The sequence below is a fragment of the Rhinoderma darwinii genome, chromosome 8 (assembly GCF_050947455.1).
Source record: "Rhinoderma darwinii isolate aRhiDar2 chromosome 8, aRhiDar2.hap1, whole genome shotgun sequence".
Taxonomy (NCBI): Eukaryota; Metazoa; Chordata; class Amphibia; order Anura; family Rhinodermatidae; genus Rhinoderma; species Rhinoderma darwinii.
In genome coordinates, this window is record NC_134694.1 from 8,023,985 (window position 1) to 8,043,420 (window position 19,436).

The following is a 19,436-nucleotide window of genomic DNA, read 5'->3' on the forward strand; positions in this document are numbered from 1 at the left end:
TTTTTTTAGGTGTTGAAGGCAACCAGTTTGAGAAAGACTTTGTGTCTGCCCATAACGCTTACAGGAAGAAACATGGAGCCCCACCACTCCAGCTCAACCGGGACCTCTGCCGCTCAGCACAAACATGGGCAGACCACCTGCTGTCCATCCGGACCCTCAAACACAGTGGGACGGACAATGGAGAGAACCTGTACTACAAATACAGCTCCAGCACCAGGGAGCTCCCAGGTAATCCCTGCAGATATGTCTCCCAAGAGGACATACAAAAGGGACAGATAATAGATCAAACAGACCACCTCATAGATAACCCACAACCCACCAAGACAGACCCCTCAGCCCAATCAGGTCTATTCTCCATTTTTTAAACCCACAGACAGGGGTTGTGTAGCTTAGAAAACCCATATTCAAATACCCTATAAGGGCATTAAGAGTAAAAAAGTTGGGCTCTCATGTTCGGGACCTCCATGAAGTAGCTTGAGCGGAAAGAAGCTGCAAAAACATCTTGCTTAGTCTCTGGATGTCCCAGCATTATATGGACAACTAATTAATTTTATTGCACACCATGTAATGCATAATTTATCCTGCGGTGGCACTGCAGTGAAATAGAACACTGTCGTCCAGGTTCCCTCATAGGTTACAGCTGATCGCTGGGGGTTCCCGGAGTAGAACAACCTGTGGTCAATTTGTTTTTGAAGGACCCTTCTAACAAAAAAGATGGTCCAAAGAGGACATAAAATTCGACTGTAATCACCCATTAATATTCCCAAACCCAATTTTAATCCTGTATTGAAAGGTGCATACATTTTTATTGCAAATTAAAATAAAAAATTAAAATTAAAGTGAGGGGGGTGGTGCCCAACATATAGATTCTCTCTTTGTGTCATGCTCCGCCCCCTCAGGCCCTGCACTAGACATTACATAGTGTAGATGTTTTGCTGGGAGTGTTCCCTTAAACCCAACCCCCTCTTCAGAAATGTATTTTTTGCTCACTTGCATTTGGAATTTAAGGGAGAGTCCAGTCAGAGTTGATATTGATACGACAGCTGCCTTAAATATTCCTAAGTCACATGGTAAAGTAATTTTATAGAACTGAATTTGCAAAATATTTTTTTTATCAACTGTATTAAACTCCCATCATGGGTGGAGCATAGATTTCATATTCTTTTTACACTGGGAGGAGCTTCCTCTTGTGCTCTTTGTCGCCCCCTGCTGTATTTGTTGTCTTGATTTTCACTTCTAGACACCAGAACATTCACGTCGATTATCCTGTGATAATCAAATAAAAAAAAGAATGACACAATTTTTGTACTTGTGCTGGTCCCAACTTCATCTTTCTAGTCCCCTCCAAAATTACAATACTGAAAAAGAAAGCCAGAACATTTTCACATTGTGATCCACCAACCAGTGATGGGTCTCGGGTGCCACCTTGCGCTCTCGGACAGGTGGAATGGAAAGTTCTGGTGGAGTCTATAACTATGTGCTACCAGTACTTCTACTCAAGAAAACCATGTTTCCACAAGTGTGAAGATCCAGAGTTGTCACCCACAAGCAGCTTCTCCTGTTGCTAAGCAACATCATGGCTAGGAAATTATTCATTAAAAGTCTGAAGGACTACTAGTACTCTGCTGTACTACCAGTAGTATTCTTCTCCACATATACAATTAAACCAAAAAGCAGCAACCAGGTAGTAAGTGTTCAGTTTCCCTGCAGCGCCACCACAGGAGAAATTAAGCATTACGCAGTGCCCATTGAAATCTTTGGGTTGTCTGTATAACCCAGGACAGGACAGGTCCTCCAGAGCAAGATATGCTCTTTGTAACCACTGTTCACTTCTGGCCAAGAATGAGGAACCTGAACAAAGGACCCCCCTCAATTAGCTCAAAATTTCTCAATAGGGTGCATGAAAATGGGTTTTCTAGAATGGACAACTCGTTTCATGTCCCTTGAAGGCTCTTTTTAATTGACTAAAATCAAGTCTTGGACCTTAAATCTTGTCTTTCTATCCAACAGGTGAGGAACCCGTTGACTCATGGTATGATGAAATAAAGGACTATGATTTTGGAAGGCCGGGATTCCGCAGTAACACAGGTAAATCTCAATGGAACGTTTGTGGTCTACATATTTTTGATGTTCTTCACACTAAGTCAGCTATTGTCTTCTTTGATGAAGGTCACTTCACCCAAGTTGTCTGGAAAGACTCAAAGGAAGTTGGCGTTGGTGTAGCGACAGACGGCAGTGGTCTTTTCTTTGTGGTGGGACAGTACAACCCGGCTGGAAACATCACCAACCCGGGTTATTTTGAGAGAAATGTACTGCCCACAGGAACAGCCCCATCAGTAACAGATAATGAAGGATCCAGCTCACGATGGAAACCAAGTGCCAACAAGTCATCAGAACCAGAGAAGACAAGTGGTCTAAAGCCTACGGCAGTTGTTGGTCGGCAAGGTAAGAAGCTCCGATAGCTGGGACTTTGGCTTTTACATTTGAGGGAGTCCACCTGATCCCAGCTTCTTTTGACCATATAAAAGCTTTTTCTCAAGAATGTTCCATCTTCTGTTGGGTCTTCAGACTTCTCAATGGTTCATGTTCTTGTTTTCTGTGATTGTCTACATCCGTCTTGTTGCTGGTCATCCTCTTTTCTCTTCAAATTTTCTGAACCTAATTGCCTTTTCCCATGGGCTGGGTCTCCTCATGACCAGATTCAGTGATGTGTTCTTCAAGGTGAAGGTATGGCTTGGCTTGGTCTAGGATCCACTAGTCAACCACAATATTCCATAAGGGGCAATACCAAGTTCTAAGGTTTTGGTGCTAAACTACTTTCCATTTGGAATACATTGAAAGCCACCATTACCTGATGGACTTGCTAGGACCGGGTTTGACTAGGTACCTTTTGTTTGCAATCATATAATGTAGCAAAAAGGCTAAGATGGACTATTGGGTGGAGTTTTTTTGTATGGTCAGTGCGGTAATTATTATATGTTATTATATCTTTCGGCAGTAAAACTTAGCACTTTCGAGCAAGAAGTATTGGACACTCACAACAAGTATCGGCGGTCGCATGGTGCACCCCCCCTACAGTTGACCCGGGAGTTGTGTGAATCTAGTCAGAAATGGGCAGCCCACCTTCTCTCCATCAATGCCCTACAGCACAGCAACACCAACCATGGAGAGAACTTGTGGTACAAGTGGAACTCAAGTGTGAGGGACGCATCTGGTAAGGATTCACCACACGACAGATGACTTTACCAAAATGTGGCGCAATGTTTTGTTAATTTTTATCGAGACAACCACTTTTCCCGCTAAATTATTGGGCGGTTTAAAGGAATCTTACTCTACTATACCCTGGAGCCACGTGATAAAAATATTACATAATTATTAGTCCCCAATTATAATGATAATATTGAAATGTGTTCCCCGTATATAGAAACGTTTACATTTTTTTCACATTTCCCACTTGTCCTTCAGACATCTTACAAGGGGCAGGCTGTTTTAGGTCTATTTTATATATATATATATATATTTACTTTTTTTTTTTACTTTAGGATCTGAGGTTGTGGATACTTGGTACAATGAGATAAAGGACTACAACTTTAGCAAGCCCGGCTTCCAGTCCAACACAGGTGAGGACCCAATGTATATAAAGCTATAATAGTATCCCCATACGTGCAGAACTGACCAGCCTGTAACATATGAGACCTGGACTTCTCAACCAATAAAATTCTTCTCTGAAATCCTTTTAGCTACAATGTACAGATCGTAATTGTTGAGTGCGGAAAAGTAGAACTTTTTCATTTTAATTAATAGAGAGAATGTATATATACAGAATAATACAGATACTAAGAATTACACCCAGTATACAGGACAGGAGAAGTAGTACTGTGCAGTGTCCATATATACAGAATAATACAGATACTAAGAATTACACCCAGTATACAGGACAGGAGAAGTAGTACTGTGCAGTGTCCATATATACAGAATAATACAAATACTGAGAATTACACCCAGTATACAGGACAGGAGAAGTGGTACTGTGCAATGTATATATACAGAATAATACAGATACTGAGAATTACACCCAGTATACAGGACAGGAGAAGTGGTAATGTGCAGTGTCCATATATACAGAATAATACAGATACTGAGAACTACACCCAGTATATAGGACAGTAGGAAGTGGTACTGTGCAATGTATATGTACAGAATAATACAGATACTAAGAATTACACCCAGTATACAGGACAGGAGAAGTGATACTGTGCAGTGTCCATATATACAGAATAGTACAGACTCAGAATTACACCCAGTATACAGGACAGGAGAAGTGGTACTGTGCAGTGTCCATATATACAGAATAATACAGATACTGAGAATTACACCCAGTATACAGGACAGGAGATGTAGTACTGTGCAGTGCATACCATGTGCTATACAGTTTTTACAATGGGACCTTATGGGCAACATATGCCGCTGTATGCCTACACATAAGATTATGATCGGTAAAAATGTAGCCGATCAATCGTCTGAGGGATCGTTTGTATGAACGATCCGACCAGGAAAATGATAGGCTAAACTAGACTATCAGGGAGTGAGGTTTTAAAAAAACGGACGTCATAGGGCATGCGCAAGGTGACAAATAACAGGCAGATCACGCCATACATGTAGTTTCAGCCGAATATTCAGACCACGTTTTTGACAGACCGAAGTCTGCCGTCCGCCATTGTGAATGATCATTTATGTTAATCTTTTAAACAATGTTCGGTCAAATGGGGCGTTGACAGCCTGGATATAAGCAAGTACACGCACACACAGATACAAGTAGACATGAATGTACAGTACATGCCAGACAGACGCATTGCCCTCATAATGCACCACATATATCATGTGCCATACAGTACATATAAATAATGCCGCAATCCTGTGCACAGAACCCCCTTTGATCCTGAGAATAAAAGGGCAGCGTGGTCCCGGCCACTGGCTGAGCAGGTGATGGAGCCATGATGCTGTTTCCTGCACTATAAGGCCCCATGCACACGAACGTGCTTTTGCCGCCGCAATTCCCCCGAAAATTCACTGGGAAATTGCGGCCCCATTCATTCCTATGGGGCCATGCACACGACCGTGGTTTCCACAGTCCGTGCATGGCCCAGAAGCCCGGACCGCAGAAAGAACGGGCAAGTCTTATTGCGGCCGTGTTCTGCGGTCCAGGCTCATAGAAAATAATGGACGACCCGCGATATGCGGGCGGCTTGCGGGTGACACTCCGCCCCCGGCCGACTCGAAAATCACGGCCTTGCACATGGCTACGGTCGTGTGCATGAGGCCTAAACGATCACACAGGGCGGATACGCTGTGTAAAAGCACACAGCATATCCGCCTTGTGCGCCGCAGGGAATTCCGGCCGAAAAACCGCACCAAATTGTGGTGCAGTTTTTCGACTGTAACGTCCGCTGTGGAAAACTGCACAGAAAATAAAAGAGTACTTACCATGGTGACGCGTCCGTCCGATGTCCAGACGGTCTGCAGCCCTGGGATGACGTTTCATCCCATGTGACTGCTGCAGCTTGCGATTGGCTGCATCCTTTATTATACTCCAGCGCTGCCCTCACTATTCTGCTGGTGGAGACACTATGTACATACATTACTTATCCTGTACTGATCCTGAGTTATATCCTGTATTATACTCCACAGCTGCACTCTCTATTCTGCTGGTGGAGTCACTGTGTACATACATTACATTACTTATCCTGTACTGATCCTGAGTTACATCCTGTATTATACTCCAGAGCTGCACTCACTATTCTGCTGGTGGAGTCACTGTGTACATACATTACTTATCCTGTACTGATCCTGAGTTACATCCTGTATTATACTCCACAGCTGCACTCTCTATTCTGCTGGTGGAGTCACTGTGTACATACATTACATTACTTATCCTGTACTGATCCTGAGTTACATCCTGTATTATACTCCAGAGCTGCACTCACTATTCTGCTGGTGGAGTCACTGTGTACATACATTACATTACTTATCCTGTACTGATCCTGAGTTACATCCTGTGTTATACTCCAGAGCTGCCCTCACTATTCTGCTGGTGGAGTCACTATGTACATACATTACTTATCCTGTACTGATCCTGAGTTACATCCTGTATTATACTCCAGAGCAGCACTCACTATTCTGCTGGTGGAGTCACTGTGTACATACATTACATTACTTATCATGTACTGATCCGGAGTTACATCCTGTATTATACTCCAGAGCTGCACTCACTATTCTGCTGGTGGAGTCTCTGTGTACATACATTACTTATCCTGTACTGATCCTGAGTTACATCCTGTATTATACTCCAGAGCAGCACTCACTATTCTGCTGGTGGAGTCACTGTGTACATACATTACATTACTTATCCTGTACTGATCCTGAGTTATATCCTGTGTTATACTCCAGAGCAGCACTCACTATTCTGCTGGTGGAGTCACTGTGTACATACATTACATTACTTATCATGTACTGATCCGGAGTTACATCCTGTATTATACTCCAGAGCTGCACTCACTATTCTGCTGGTGGAGTCTCTGTGTACATACTTTACTTATCCTGTACTGATCCTGAGTTACATCCTGTATTATACTCCAGAGCAGCACTCACTATTCTGCTGGTGGAGTCACTGTGTACATACATTACATTACTTATCCTGTACTGATCCTGAGTTACATCCTGTATTATACTCCAGAGCTGCACTCACTATTGTGTTAGTTGCTATTATAATTAGTTAGCAAGTTAGCATTTTTTGTTGTTTTTACAGATTACTGCACAGTAATTGGTCTAAAGATGTCTCTTCTTATTTCAATATATAAAATGGTGGACTTAAATTCCACATCAGTATTCGGGGTGGTCATACATAGAGTTAGAATAAAACCTTTCTCTGGTCTTGATGGACCTTCTGTTGATGATGAAGTAGTTGAACTTCCTACGTTCTCCTCTCCAGGTCACTTTACACAGGTGGTTTGGAAGGACTCTAGAGAAGTTGGCATTGCCAAAGCTGTGGATGGCAAAGGGATGGTGATTGCAGTTGCACAATACAGCCCCGCTGGGAATATCACCAATCCTGGCTATTTCCAGAAGAACGTGCTACCAAAGGGAACCCCAGTGACGGAGTCGGCAACCAGTCCTAGTGACAGAGGTACATCGTCCACCACCTTTTATCCGTCGACACGCGGGGGAGATTCTTCATCATCGTCTTTGACAGGTAACCGCTCTGAGATATCTACGCGCTCTCTTATAGAAAATAAATATAAACAAAAATCGCTGTAGCGTGGAATCGGTGAAAATTTTTCAAAAATTCGGGATTTTCAGACAGTCGTAGAGAAGTAAAGATCCGCAAGGTCAAGATGGCAGGACAGGACGCCCATTGGAATTAATGGTTGTCCACATGGTCTATTAATTTCATTGAGCAGTCCTCCAGTGCGGAGGGCCTCCTGGGGGGGTCCACTTTATTAGCTAAACTTGTCCGGGAGTCCCATAACTTACTCTTTATTTTATTATTCAGTGGACTCGAGGACATTTGTGCAGGAGTTCCTGAAGGCAAACAACGCGTATCGGTCACAACACGGAGCCAAACCCCTGCAGCTGAATACCCGGATTAGCCAAGATGCCCAGAAGTGGGCGGAGCATCTCTTGACCTTAAAGACACTGAAGCACAGTGACACCTCCTGCGGAGAGAATATTTGGGCTAAAACGGGAAGTCCATCCATCAGTGTGACAGGTCTGTTGGAAAATCTAAGAAGTTGGAATGTGCTTGGTCTTGGAATGTGTAACACTATGGTTTTGGACTGCCATCTGGTGGTCATCAGTAGAGTTGCAGGTTTATTTAGTTTTTTATTGTTTTTGTTGCTTTGCGTGTTTTGATAGAATATATATATATATATATAAAAGAAAAAATTATATACAAATGCCATTGAACAATAATGATACGGTTACTTGTCAACCATCTGGTGGTCATCAGTAGAATAGCAGTTTTTTTTTGTTTCTTTATTGTCTTTGTTTTCATAGGACAAGAAGTTGCTGACAGCTGGTACAAAGAAGAAAAGAACTACAATTTCTTCAAGCCAGCACACCAGCCAGATACAGGTATAATATGTTAAGGTATCGCCAATCAGTGTTTACTATATTGATTTATGCTGCCATCTGCTGGTCAAGGTCTGCAATGCAGTTGTGCTGTAAAACTCCGTCTTTTAAAGGAACACTCCGGCAAAATAGCTAGACATTGTTATGCCTATTACACGGAGTGGGGGTCGGAGCGTGACACAGGGTTTCTCTTTGATGTTGTTTGAATCCTGTGTCATGCATCGCCCCCTGACTAGACATAACATATTAAATCAGTTTTGCCTAGAGTGTCCCTTTAAAGGACTATTTCCATATTGCCAAATAAAGTTATTCAAACTCAAAACCTTATAAAACGCAACCAGCATTTTCACCATATTTAATTTTTCTGTATTACAGAGGCTTTAGGATACCATTACTGTACTTAAAGGGATTCCGTATTCTGATTTCTTTGCTCATTCTGCAGGGCATTTTACCCAGATGGTATGGAAGGCATCCAAGGAGGTTGGAGTTGGCATAGCATCTAGTGGAAAAGGGATGTTCATTGTTGTAGCCCAGTACCACCCATGTGGTAATATCACCAACCCTGGGTTTTACGCCCGTAACGTCCTTTCCCGGGGCTCCAAAATCACAGATGATGATGATGATGAAGACGGTTTTGTGAAGGATTCAGCTCCTAATGGCATTATTGTTGTTCCAGGTATGAATTAGAGGCCGTGAGAATAATAGGAAACCTAATAGTGCAATTCTATTAAAAAAAATTCCTTTAATCCGGCATCAATAGTCCGTCATAGCTTCTGGACATCAAATATTCTGAATTATTGGAATTTCAAAACAGTCCAAATTAAATTGTTAATACAAAAATGCTCAGTGATCTGCCTTCCTGAAATTTTGCATTATATTGCAGTTTTGTTCTGGAAACAAGTGCCGGATTATTGAATGCAGAATTAAAGTAATTTAACTGCATATATGTATTATGTACAAAAGTAAAGACTAGATGGAAAACTGTTAATCTGCAGTCATTATTCTGCTTTCGGGGAAGACTTGAGTTAATATATTAGTATTCTATGAGTGAGAAGGAAGGGGCGGGGCTGTGACAACCTCATAGTCTTAAAAATAGTAGTCATGTTTCTTATTACCTCCATTGTCATCACAATCTTATTTCCAGAGAAAGACCTGAAAACGTTTCGGAAAGATCTTTTAAATGAGCACAACAAGTACAGACGCATGCACGGATCGGGAGCCTTGCAAATCAGCACGTCACTGACCCAGGAGGCACAGAAATGGGCGGATCACTTAGTAGGAGTCCGCGCTCTACAGAACAGTTCAACTGAACATGGGGAGAACCTCTGGTACCGCTGGGGCACGGACACCAGCCTGCCTACTGGTATGTAGTTAAATGTAAAGGGTAACTCCATAAAAAATTTATCAAATTTAAAGGGTCACTCCACCAAAACAGAAATGTCAGTTTTAGATATAGTGAACCCTATTTGTCCAATCCCCTAAGTTTTATTTATTTGGGGTGCAAGATGTAGGAGATCATTAGAGGGAAATCCTGCTGCCTCACTCCTCGGCAGAATGTAGTTTCAGTCTCTCAGTGACCACCAGTGGATGGTAAACCCCGCCCCCTTTCAGTGGTTTATGCAAAAATGTAAATACCTGAAGATGATATCTCAGCTCTTTGACCCAAGTCAAGGGAGGGCATACTGTGTCACATGTCCAGCCTATAAAGGTGCTTAAGGGCCCCACAGGTAAGAGAGCCTACCACCATCTTAAAGGGAAAGTAACAGTGATTTATTATGTCTACTAGATGTAATGTAAGCCATATATTCCCATGGCGCAATAAGAGAGTTGGACTATGACGAGCTCCTCATCCTTACTGTTGGAGAGGATGGGCCCCATATACTGCCCTTACATAGGGCTCTCTGCTGTCTATGTCTATCCTTGTATACAATCATTCCATAAACATTACAACTAGTCATTAAATGTTCTTCTCTTACAGGGAAGGAAGTGGGAGAGTCTTGGTACAATGAGATTGCAAAATACAACTTCAATGCCCCCGGATTCCAGAGTGGATCAGGTTAGTGGATCCTACTGGGCTCAAGCAGCGGGTTGTCAAGGCCACGCCCCTGAACCAGTTGCCAAATGTGGGCAATGTGTGGAAGTATTATTTGGCATTGTATGGCAGTATTGTGTGAGCACTGTGTGGATATAATGCCAGTGGTTGGTTTTTTCTGCTGTGTGTGGCCACCGGCTTCTCCGTCCTGCCTCTCCCCCCCCCGTTCCCGGCCACGTCTCCCTTAGGGCATTTCAAAGACCTCCCGATCCAATCCAATCCCTGTTGCTCCTGGACTATTTAAGGCACCTTCTCAGATCACCTGGTGTCTGAGCAACTTTGGTGCAACCTAGTTGTGTCTTGCAAAGGTTGTGTCCGCACCTCGCTACCAGCTATCAATTGTATCCAGCTATACGCTACCAGTCCGTATCCAGCTATACGCTACCAGTCCGTATCCAGCTATCCGCTACCAGTCCGTATCCAGCTATCCACTACCAGTCCGTATCCAGCTATCCGCTACAGTCCGTATCCAGCTATCCGCTACCAGTCCGTGTCCAGCTATCCGCTACAGTCCGTATTCAGCTATCCGCTACCAGTCCGTATTCAGCTATCCGCTACCAGTCCGTATCCAGCTATCCGCTACCAGTCCGTATCCAGCTATCCGCTACCAGTCCGTATCCAGCTATCCGCTACAGTTCGTATCCAGCTATCCACTACCAGTCTCTATGCAGCTATCCGCTACCAGTCCGTATCCTGTTACCCAACATAAGTCGGCATCCCGCTGTCTACTGCCAGTCTGTATTCACAAGTCTCAGGCTTACTACTGGTTACAAGCTGTGACTTCTGATCCACACCTGTCTGCCAAGGCATCATATGCCAGTGCCTGTACCCTCCGTGTACTACACCGTTGTATCCTGGTTCCCTGGACCACCTCAACAGTGACCTGGTAGTCTCCCCGTAGCGAAGTCCAAATTCCCGTATGGGGGACAAAGGGTGAAGACCGGGGAGGCTACTTAGATAACGGCCTTATAGGTGGCCCTAAGCCAAACCGTTTGAGTAGCACAGTGGGTCCACAACCCGCTGGTCCTTACAGGGGAGGTGTTATTTGGCATTGTATGGCAATATTATTTGGGCACTTTATTGCTGTACTGTGCAGGCACTGTGTAGAAGTATTTGGCATTGTATGGCATTATATGGGTACAATTATTTGGGTAAAAAGTTCACATGTATCTGTGTTTTATTTACAAGGAGTAGGCTATAAAAATGGTGAGGGGGGGGGGTTACTTTGTTTGTGGTCCAGGATCCCATTTTCTATAGGACCTGCCATAGGGCAGTGCCTGGTGTTCACTTGATTGGGGCTGAGCTGCGATACCAGACACGCTCTGTGAACAAGAGTGGCGCTGTGTACCCAGCATTCCCTTCACCCCTGTTTTCTTCCTCCAGGTAACTTCACCCAGATGATCTGGAAAGGGTCTGGCCAGGCCGGGTTTGGACTGAGCACGGACAATAAAGGAATGTACATCTCTGTCGGCTTCTACGACCCAGCCGGTAACATCGCCAACAAGGGATACTTCGAAGACAATGTCCTGCCCAAAAAGAAGTGACGTGGAACGATCACCCCTGTGTCCTATCACCAAGCTCTCACCAACACTTGACTTAAGAAATGGTTCCTCAAGTGGTAGGAGCCCCTTACTACAGCTGTCAGGGGTTCAGATAGCACAAAACAGTGTACAATTTTACAAAAAAAAAGCAAAAAACTATCACATTTATAGGACAATGAAGAACCTGTTTACTAAGAGAAAAAAATGTGTCAAATTCTATAACAAATTTATTTTTGAATTTTTGAAAATTCTCCCCACATTTAAACCAAACATTCGGGACCACGTACTTTCCATCTAATACATGTCTGAATTTGCACAATCTGCAAAATATATATAATTTACCATTCTTACACTAAATTTGAAAAGTCAAACCCCCACTTCATAGGCTCTGGCCTTTTTTGGGCATATTGACCAATGGGTTTTCTTTTTTGGTGGAATTATTGTGACCCATAATCTGTACATAGTTTGCATTATGAAGGAAATGTAGGTCACATGTTGATCTATAACTAGAAATGCACTTGGAGGCCTATAGGGGGCACCACTGAGGGTCTTGGGGGTCGCCCTGTGGCCTGAGGTATGTGGCTGCTGTAATGGCATCTAATATAATAGTGGCATCAAAGAGGTTGCTGCTGAATGAAGTTTATTAACCACTATGTGTAGGTGGTTTACTCAGCGTTTTCTCCATATACATATATTCAATTTCCACCTTTGGCAGATTTCCTGTATAGACATTTAAAAAATATCCCATAGTTGAACATTTCACTGGTTGCCACTTGGAATCTGTCAGCACAGTGCTGTCAGACACACCCCTACCAAGGTTGCTGCACTGTATTCTGGGAGATTTTCTTTTGCAATTCTACATCAGAATACTGTACAGTGCTCGATATAAAAACATCATGTTTTGCAAATCAGAGCTCCATCAATACAGATTGTGAACCAGCAAGGGGTGACAGTGTGATGTGAAGTCTGAAACGATCAGGAATCGTTATCTGTATGTTTAGATTGTAGAAATATGCTCTTGTCTAAATACCACAGAAATGAAATAGGTTTTCTGGCCAATCAGAAAGGAGACACTAATCAGATTGGTCGGGGTCTGCCAACCGGGACCCCACTTATCTTGAGAAAAAGGGGCCTCCTGCGCCTGCTTTTATTGTACTAGGGACCGCAAACTTTTATTTACCAAAACTACATCATCCAAAGCAGTGGCATACAAAGAAGAGGAATCCCCCCAGTAGGGTTTTGCCACCCAGTACAGAAGGGCTTTGTGTTTGTTTCCCTCTCAGGCCTTTTCTGTGACCGTTGGGTCAATCCCCCACCCCGTTGTTTGCTAACAATGCAGTTCCTCTGGGAGTCCTGCACATGTCCTGGCTCCCAATACCAAAAGGGATAGGACCAACCAGGGCTGGGCCCTCTCTCCATGGGCCCGATGGTGTGTCTCTATGGTATATACACCCTTGATCCAAAGCTTATAACCACTATTTAGATGAGGTACGGGGATTTTTTTTTTCTGTCATGCCACTAATACACAGCTCAGTCTTAATCTGTTACCATTGTTATTACAGGCTTTACAGCCTTGTTTTTCTATTAAAATATTTTTAGTTCCATCTGTTTTGTGTTTTTTTTATTTTCCATTTTTTAACTACAAATGTACTTTTTTTAAAAAAACAAAAAACACCATAAAAATGTTTCAAATTCATGATGATCTATTTTCTCACTTCTCATTTGTAGCTTTAAAGAGGCTCTGTCACCAGATTTTGCAACCCCTATCTGCTATTGCAGCAGATCGGCGCTGCAATGTAGATTACAGTAACGTTTTTATTTTTAAAAAACGAGCATTTTTGGCCAAGTTATGACCATTTTCGTATTTATGCAAATGAGGCTTGCAAAAGTACAACTGGGCGTGTTGAAAAGTAAAAGTCCAACTGGGCGTGTATTATGTGCGTACATCGGGGCGTGTTTACTACTTTTACTAGCTGGGCGTTGTGTATAGAAGTGTCATCCACTTCTCTTCACAACGCCCAGCTTCTGGCAGTGCAGACACAGCCGTGTTCTCCAGAGATCACGCTGTGACGTCACTCACAGGTCCTGCATCGTGTCGGCACCAGAGGCTACAGATGATTCTGCAGCAGCATCGGCGTTTGCAGGTAAGTCGATGTAGCTACTTACCTGCAAATGCTGATGCTGCTGCAGAATCAACTGTAGCCTCTGGTGCCGACACGATGCAGGACCTGTGAGTGACGTCACAGCGTGATCTCTGGAGAACACGGCTGTGTCTGCACTGCCAGAAGCTGGGCGTTGTGAAGAGAAGTGGATGACACTTCTATACACAACGCCCAGCTAGTAAAAGTAGTAAACACGCCCCGATGTCCGCACATAATACACGCCCAGTTGGACTTTTACTTTTCAACACGCCCAGTTGTACTTTTGCAAGCCTCATTTGCATAAATACGAAAATGGTCATAACTTGGCCAAAAATGCTCGTTTTTTAAAAATAAAAGCGTTACTGTAATCTACATTGCAGCGCCGATCTGCTGCAATAGCAGATAGGGGTTGCAAAATCTGGTGACAGAGCCTCTTTAAATTGAAATTCACCAACCCTTTGGACCGCCCACTACGGGGTCATCATCCCGCTCTTGGTCGATATATTTGGAATAACCCATTCATTTTTGGTTATTTTGTTTTTTGAAGGATTTTGTTTTTTCCAGATGAGGTGCCTTTGTGCACCATGGGACTTGCTATTGTCTAAACTTCCATTATTCCTTTCTTTCTCCTTGATAAATCCCAGAACACTTATGAGAATTTTTTGGAGAAAGGAAAGGTCTATACTATTAAGTAGTTTGGGGATATGCTCTAGTCTTAGTCAATGTGTATAATGATGATGATGATGATGATGAGGCCCATTATTGACCTTAAAAATGGAGAACATGGAAAAGGTGGAAAATTTCTACATGCAGGAAAAAAACACAGAATAATTTTTGGGTTTCATGTGGTACAAGAAAACCCTAAACATTACCCAGTTGTAAGTCCACCAAGATCTAGCTGGCCCAGCTGTTGTTTTAGGTGGTGGCACCTCAATGTATATGGCAAAGTCTGTTGTTTCCTATAGACTCTGTTGGCCTTGTAGAGGCCCATGCCAGATGTGGCTCTTGCCTGTACATGAATGAGGGGATTGGATAGGGGTTTTAGGGCCCAGATAAAAGTAGTTTGATTAGGCTCCAAATAAAGTCACAATGGACGAAACAAAAAAAATCCAAAAATTAGAAAGTCCCTACAAAAAAAAGTTCATGTTTTTCTAATGGTGGCCTCTAGAGGGCAGCATTTCCACATTATTGACCTTCCGTACTTGACAGGCGAAGCTTCTCACTTTCGGTAGCTGTTCTGTAAGTGAATGCCCCTTTATAGGATGGATTAAACATATTGACAAGTGGCATTAGTCTCCATTACCGAACGCCTCCAGCTCTTAATAAATAGCAAGTGAAGCCAAGGAAATCATCGTACATCAGCACTGACTAATGACCAGCTACGTGATTCCTATCACCACCCTACAGCCACCCACCATGTTAAAGAGAATCTGTCACCAGGAACGAGTCATATTTGCCCTCTGTGCCACTTTTAAAGATGTCTTAAAGGGATTGTCCACATTGGAAATCGCTTTTTGTTAAAAGGGTTCCCCAAAGATAAGCTGAAGTGATCTATAGTGATGAGCTGTAATCAAACCCAGCAGCAAGGGTTTAATATCCCTGCAGCGCCACCACGGGGGAAATAAAGAATTACACCATTCTATGGAAAGAGATGCTCTTTGTAGTTGCAAAATGGAGAACTCTGGCTAAAATATGTGGGTCCTAAACAGGGGGACCCCCTCTATTAACCGTGAATGCCCTAATAGGGTATTTGACAATAGTTTTTTAAGCCCAGAATGAGGGGCCAGTCCTTGTTGTTCCTCAACTTTTCCAAGTGGGAAGAGGAAATTACCCTTGAAAGGTGTCACCTTTCTTGTTTCTTGATGTTATGGTACTAGTCGAGAGGAGGAGCCTTGGCACCGCCCATGAGGAGCATGACCTGGAGACTTCACTCTCCATAAACCACATAGGAGTTGCTGTTATGATCAATATACCTGTTATTTTATATTATTATCATCTCTGTATATAAGATCTGACTCACACCCCCTGTTATGATGAGCGGCCCGAGGACCTGCCACATCAAAGTCCACAAATAACCTTGTTACTTGGACCATTCATCTATATCGGTCAGGGGAGATGAGGTAAACAAACAAACAAGTTTTTTCTTCTCTCGGTAGATATGTCACACAGGGGGGATTTTCCACTACTCCCACCATCTCTGAAGAATTTTCTTGCTGGTGGTCAGGATCTCCCCACACTGACATTGTTTGTTATGGAAAACTCCAAGGCAGGACGAAGCTGCAGGAATAGATTTTATATACACATCTTTTATTGGTTGTGTTATCTGTTACCCACTGGTAGCTGCTATCTATCTATCTATCTATCTATCTATCTATCTATCTATCTATCTATCTATCTATCTATCTATCTATCTATCTATCTATCTATCTATCTATCTATCTATCTATCTATCTATCTATCTATCTATCTCATATCTATGTATCTATCTCATATCTATCTATCTATCTATCTATCTATCTATCTATCTATCTATCTATCTATCTATCTATCTATCTATCTATCTATCTATCTATCTATCTATCTATCTATCTCATATCTATGTATCTATCTCATATCTATGTATCTATCTCATATCTATCTATCTATCTATCTATCTATCTATCTATCTATCTATCTATCTATCTATCTATCTATCTATCTATCTATCTATCTATCTATCTATCTATCTATCTATCTAATATCTATCTATCTATGTATCTATCTCATATCTATGTATCTATCTCATATCTATCTATCTATCTATCTATCTATCTATCTATCTATCTATCTATCTATCTATCTATCTATCTATCTATCTATCTATCTATCTATCTATCTATCTATCTATCTATCTCATATCTATCTCATATCTATGTATCTATCTCATATCTATCTATCTATCTCATATCTATCTATCTATCTATCTATCTATCTATCTATCTATCTATCTATCTATCTATCTATCTATCTATCTATCTATCTATCTCATATCTATCTATCTATCTATCTATCTATCTATCTATCTATCTATCTATCTATCTATCTATCTATCTATCTATCTATCTATCTATCTATCTATCTATCTATCTATCTATCTATCTATCTACGGACCCATGTTGTTAGTTCCTCGTTACATTCCAGAACAAATGGAAGTAAGATTTAGAGTATAGCTCTCCATCTACTCGTCAACAGACTGGCCACTCCAGTAATTGGCATTGGGAGGATAATATCCGCCTTTTTACGTCTCAATGTCACATGGGGCATTAATGGTCACTTGCCGGCTATTTTTGCATTGTTTTGCTGCGGTCAGCGGGGTATTTCTGTCGATCTGTTTTTATAGCTTGCAGATGTCATTGTTGCATTTCCTATCACTATCTCCATGGAGCTGTGGACATCAACTCCTTGTATTAGATCCCTCATAATATTTGGCTGCCACCTTGTCAATGTGACTGCCAGCTTTACATGTGCCAAATATCAAAAAAAGCCTCTGTCACTAAGAGCGGATTTAGATTTTCCATTTGAATTAATAGCAATGGATCTGTCGCAACACGTAAAAACTGAAATATCTTTACCAAGAAGGCCTGCTCCTTCCTCAGCCCTGAAAGATGAACATTTGAATCAATACATTTTTAGGCAAGTTAGTTCAGACGTGGCGGAAAACTCCGCTGCGGACCATAGGCTGCAGTGCGGATATTTCCCTCCGCAGCATGCACTGACTGTTGCGGAGAAGAAGCGGAATTTCACTGCGGATTTCAGCCTTTGCAATGCAAAAACTGAAATCTGTGGCAAGTCCGCTGTGATATCTGCAACGTCTGAATTACCTGGCAAATATGCAAATGTTGGTGCAGATTCGTTGCGTAATTGCCCCAAATCTGCACCAACATTTGCAGCGAAAAAATTCTGCCACGTCTGAACGTGCCCTTAGGCTTTCCTACGGCAGGAACATAGCCTTTAGCTATGCTCTTGTCAGGGACACAATGTAATTAAAGGACCCCTACCAAAGGAGCCACTATTATTCATATGCTACTTGAAACTGTGCAACACCTTTAATGACTCCCCCCCCCCCCCCACCATAACATGATGGAAATACCAGGCCAATTATTGAGGACGGGTAGAAGGTATATGAGGGGTTAATTCTAGGTAGGCCACTGTCTGATAGGTGAGATCAGACCAGATGGCCTATAAACCCCAAGCAGGAAACACAGGCCAAGGGTGTACAACAAGAGCGGCCCACCCAACCCTAGCAACATGGCCAATGTTTGGTGGCACGCATCCTAACATTCGATTGTATTGTGGACCCCAAAGGTCATAAAACTCAAACTGCCCACCCAAGACAAACAGGCAAATGATTTGTCAGGAAGAGTCACAGAGGTTTATGTGTTGACGAAATACCTAAGTTCTTAAACCCGGTGAGGACTTCATTTATGGGAACCGCCATATGTAGACGTTATATGGAGGACTTCTTAAGGGGCCTTCATTGGGATTAAGTTGCTTCTCTTATACATTTTGTAGGTGGAATATAAAAAATTATTTGACTTAAAATAACAACGTTTCGGGAGACCTGAAATCACTGCATGAACCTATTATATAATGATTATACTGAGCGTTCCGGGACCTTGTTCCTTTAAATATCAGTCTGCCCACCCTCCAATGGTCACCATTAACCTATGCACATCATGGTGCTGCCCCTGTCCTTACTAACATTATCACTTGAGTGGATAAATCACTACCTCGTAAATAATGAGACCACCTCTCCTTAAATACTCGGTGCTGCTGGGGATCCTTCCCCTTCCACTATAAGTCTATGCTCTTCTGTCTCCATTCTTCTTCTCATATCATGTCCCTGCCACATGCAGCCCTCTCTTTATATCCCAACCTGAATAGACAGGTCACTTTCCCCAACAAGATAAATAGACTACTCCCCTAAAATACTCTGTGCTGCTGGAGACTTTGCCTCCTCCACTATCAGTCTGGGATCTTCCACTTGTTTATTTTCCCCTCTTCATATCACGACTCTACCTCTGTCACATGCAGCCATGTCCTCACTAACATCATCGCATGAGAGGCAGGTTACTGCCCTCCACAAAATCAGCACAATCCTCTTCTGATGCTTTCATAATTTTTCAATCAGATTGGCTGCAGGTTGCACTTCACAATTCTGCTCTGTCATTTTAATGTTCTTTGGTCAAATGATATAAACAAAAGTAGACAGAGTGGATTTACAGGATCCCTTAACGTCTAGAATAGATCAGTTATGGGGGAATCAGCACACCTATGGATGTAGAGATGTCAGATCAGATCCTGTGTTATTATAATACTTTATAACTGACATCAAACAAGCTTCTCCCAGCAAGTGACCGACAAAGACAGAGCTTACACACAACAGAAAAACAGTTTTCTAATCTGATCACTTTGAGAATGCGGACATCAGGCATTTAGGAAACAATATAAACAAGTCATGGCTTAAAGGGCAACACCAGTCAGTCAATGTTACAT

The 19,436-nt window shown here is 42.4% G+C and overlaps 1 protein-coding gene across 4 annotated transcripts in view; it reads left to right on the top strand.

Annotated features, from left to right (window-relative positions):
- LOC142659103 (uncharacterized) overlaps nucleotides 1-13,366 on the top strand; it is a 46,536-nt gene extending 33,170 nt beyond the window's left edge. For all 4 annotated transcript variants that reach the window (XM_075834861.1, XM_075834858.1, XM_075834859.1 and 1 more), the window contains exons 6-17: nucleotides 10-228; nucleotides 2,011-2,088; nucleotides 2,170-2,445; nucleotides 2,999-3,214; nucleotides 3,543-3,620; nucleotides 6,989-7,249; nucleotides 7,550-7,765; nucleotides 8,053-8,130; nucleotides 8,570-8,803; nucleotides 9,272-9,490; nucleotides 10,106-10,183; nucleotides 11,603-13,366. In XM_075834861.1, the coding sequence (XP_075690976.1) occupies nucleotides 10-228; nucleotides 2,011-2,088; nucleotides 2,170-2,445; nucleotides 2,999-3,214; nucleotides 3,543-3,620; nucleotides 6,989-7,249; nucleotides 7,550-7,765; nucleotides 8,053-8,130; nucleotides 8,570-8,803; nucleotides 9,272-9,490; nucleotides 10,106-10,183; nucleotides 11,603-11,763 (2,114 nt within the window). In that variant the 3' untranslated portion in view covers nucleotides 11,764-13,366. The remainder of the gene's footprint in view (nucleotides 1-9; nucleotides 229-2,010; nucleotides 2,089-2,169; nucleotides 2,446-2,998; nucleotides 3,215-3,542; nucleotides 3,621-6,988; nucleotides 7,250-7,549; nucleotides 7,766-8,052; nucleotides 8,131-8,569; nucleotides 8,804-9,271; nucleotides 9,491-10,105; nucleotides 10,184-11,602) is intronic.
- The last annotated feature ends 6,070 nt before the right edge of the window (nucleotides 13,367-19,436 follow it).